Source organism: Plasmopara halstedii (genome assembly GCF_900000015.1).
Source record: "Plasmopara halstedii genome assembly, contig: Scaffold_322, whole genome shotgun sequence".
Classification (NCBI taxonomy): Eukaryota; Oomycota; class Peronosporomycetes; order Peronosporales; family Peronosporaceae; genus Plasmopara; species Plasmopara halstedii.
Window position 1 is genome coordinate 1,335,015 of NW_020187243.1, and position 1,778 is coordinate 1,336,792.

At 45.4% G+C, this 1,778-nt stretch overlaps 1 protein-coding gene across 1 annotated transcript; it reads right to left on the minus strand.

The window, feature by feature from the left end:
• Positions 1-1,588: 1,588 nt before the first annotated feature.
• PHALS_08409 (uncharacterized protein) lies at positions 1,589-1,778 on the minus strand (the record flags this gene model as incomplete). Its single annotated transcript, XM_024723752.1, has 2 exons — positions 1,589-1,731; positions 1,772-1,778. 2 exons carry the CDS (start codon positions 1,776-1,778, stop codon positions 1,589-1,591), a joined length of 150 nt encoding a protein of 49 aa, XP_024574697.1.

Consider the following 1,778-nt stretch of genomic DNA (forward strand, 5'->3'; position numbering starts at 1 on the left):
TTCGAAATTTGGTTTATCAGCCAGACCATAATTAGGTTACAGCACTTTCTTCAACTCAATCTCATTATAGCGCGAGTAGGGATGTTTTAGTCCATTGTAAATGGTTTTACCATAGTGCAGCGCCCCCCCGCATACAGTGCAACTTTCAAGGCTCTGCGCATGCTGATTCTATAAACCGCAATATGGTGCACGAGCTGCTCGACCGCGTTCCATTACCGTCCACTGGTCCCGATTTGGAGCAATGCTCAGCAGTACCAATGAATAGTAAAAATTCAGACGTGGGGTCCTGCAGATCCACATGTCTTTTCTCTGCTGACATTCTGGTTTAACCAAAGATCAGTTTTTAAAGACCACCACCACGAGGTACAACATCACATTGCATGTTAAGCAGATCAGCGCTGTAAACGGTTCGGCTTCCGAACACAAAACTTGGGTGTCGAATGGGGAGATTTTCTTTCACACACTATTCCTGCGTCGTACTTTGCACGGAAAAAGACATCAATGACGTCTCACTGCTCTTTGGGCAGGAGCCATTGGCGTGTTACGCAGTATTTGGTTCTCGGAGCAGGTTAATCTCATGACGCATAACTCGGTCCGGAGGCAGGATCGACGGCGAGTATTTGGAGACGACGTCTCCAAATACCTTTACCAATGAACAATACGGATCAGAGGAATTCTTCGGATTCACTTCGTGCGTTCAGCACCCTCTTAGTGTCCTCCAGGACAGCTTCACATAGAAGCGACGACGAATTAATTTCCTCGTTCGGTCTTATAATGACCACCTCGGCTAAATTGCCTGCCTTTAAATCACCGCTTAACTCTTTGAAGACATCTCGCCCAGCACAAGAAGAGCATCCACCGAAAGAATAGCCTTCTAGAATGACGTCGCCGTATTTCTCTTCCGTCATACCGTTGACAAGGTACATAGCTGTGCGCTATCGTCTACGGCAGACACACCATGGGTCAGGGTCGACGCCCTGCGTCTTGCAGATATCATAAGGCTTTGCTGTCTCCTCTCTATAGAGAATTTACGCCTCATCAAGACTAGTTGAGTGTCCCCACTTATGTATACATACTTTTTTCATATCTAGAAAATGTCTTTCGGTGACAACAGCATTGTGGTACTTTTGATTCGTCTGAACAAAATGTCTATCTTGCTGTTTTCAGTAATACCTAATGCAGTTGATTGAAATACAGTCAAGTTATTTGTCGACAGAGGTTTTCGCCAACCCAGCCCACTGGCGGCCTTTGTGTCAAACGCTGCCTATATGCGGCCAGATAGTTAACGGAGTGCGTAAATTGCGTGGTGGATCATATGTTGCCAAGCGTTTGCGCGGAGAAACCGTGGTGCTGAATTAACATTCTCACTTATCGATATTGCATACGATATTACTGTGTATAAATTCAAAAAATATAAGCCGTCGCTGATAAATTGTTGGTTATCGCCCGTTTCCTTTGACGTTGCATCAAACTCTGTTTTCGTCGAGTGTGTGACGCGGCGACTGAGAGCCAGAATTTTTAGAAGAATACGCCAATACTAAGCTAGTAGATCACACTATTTTATCTTGCGGAGCATAAAAATCTACAGTTACTCTATCGTTACACGGAACGTTCCATGTGAAAGTGAAGTACCGCTTGACAAATAACGACTGTCTAAGTGCTGGAACTCGTGTGCTCTTTCGGTGTGAGTACCCGTCAGCTCACTCCGAGAGTCTCGACGCGCGGCTAAGACTGCGATAAGTCAGATTTGATGTGCTTTAAGATTCGTCACTAGGCAT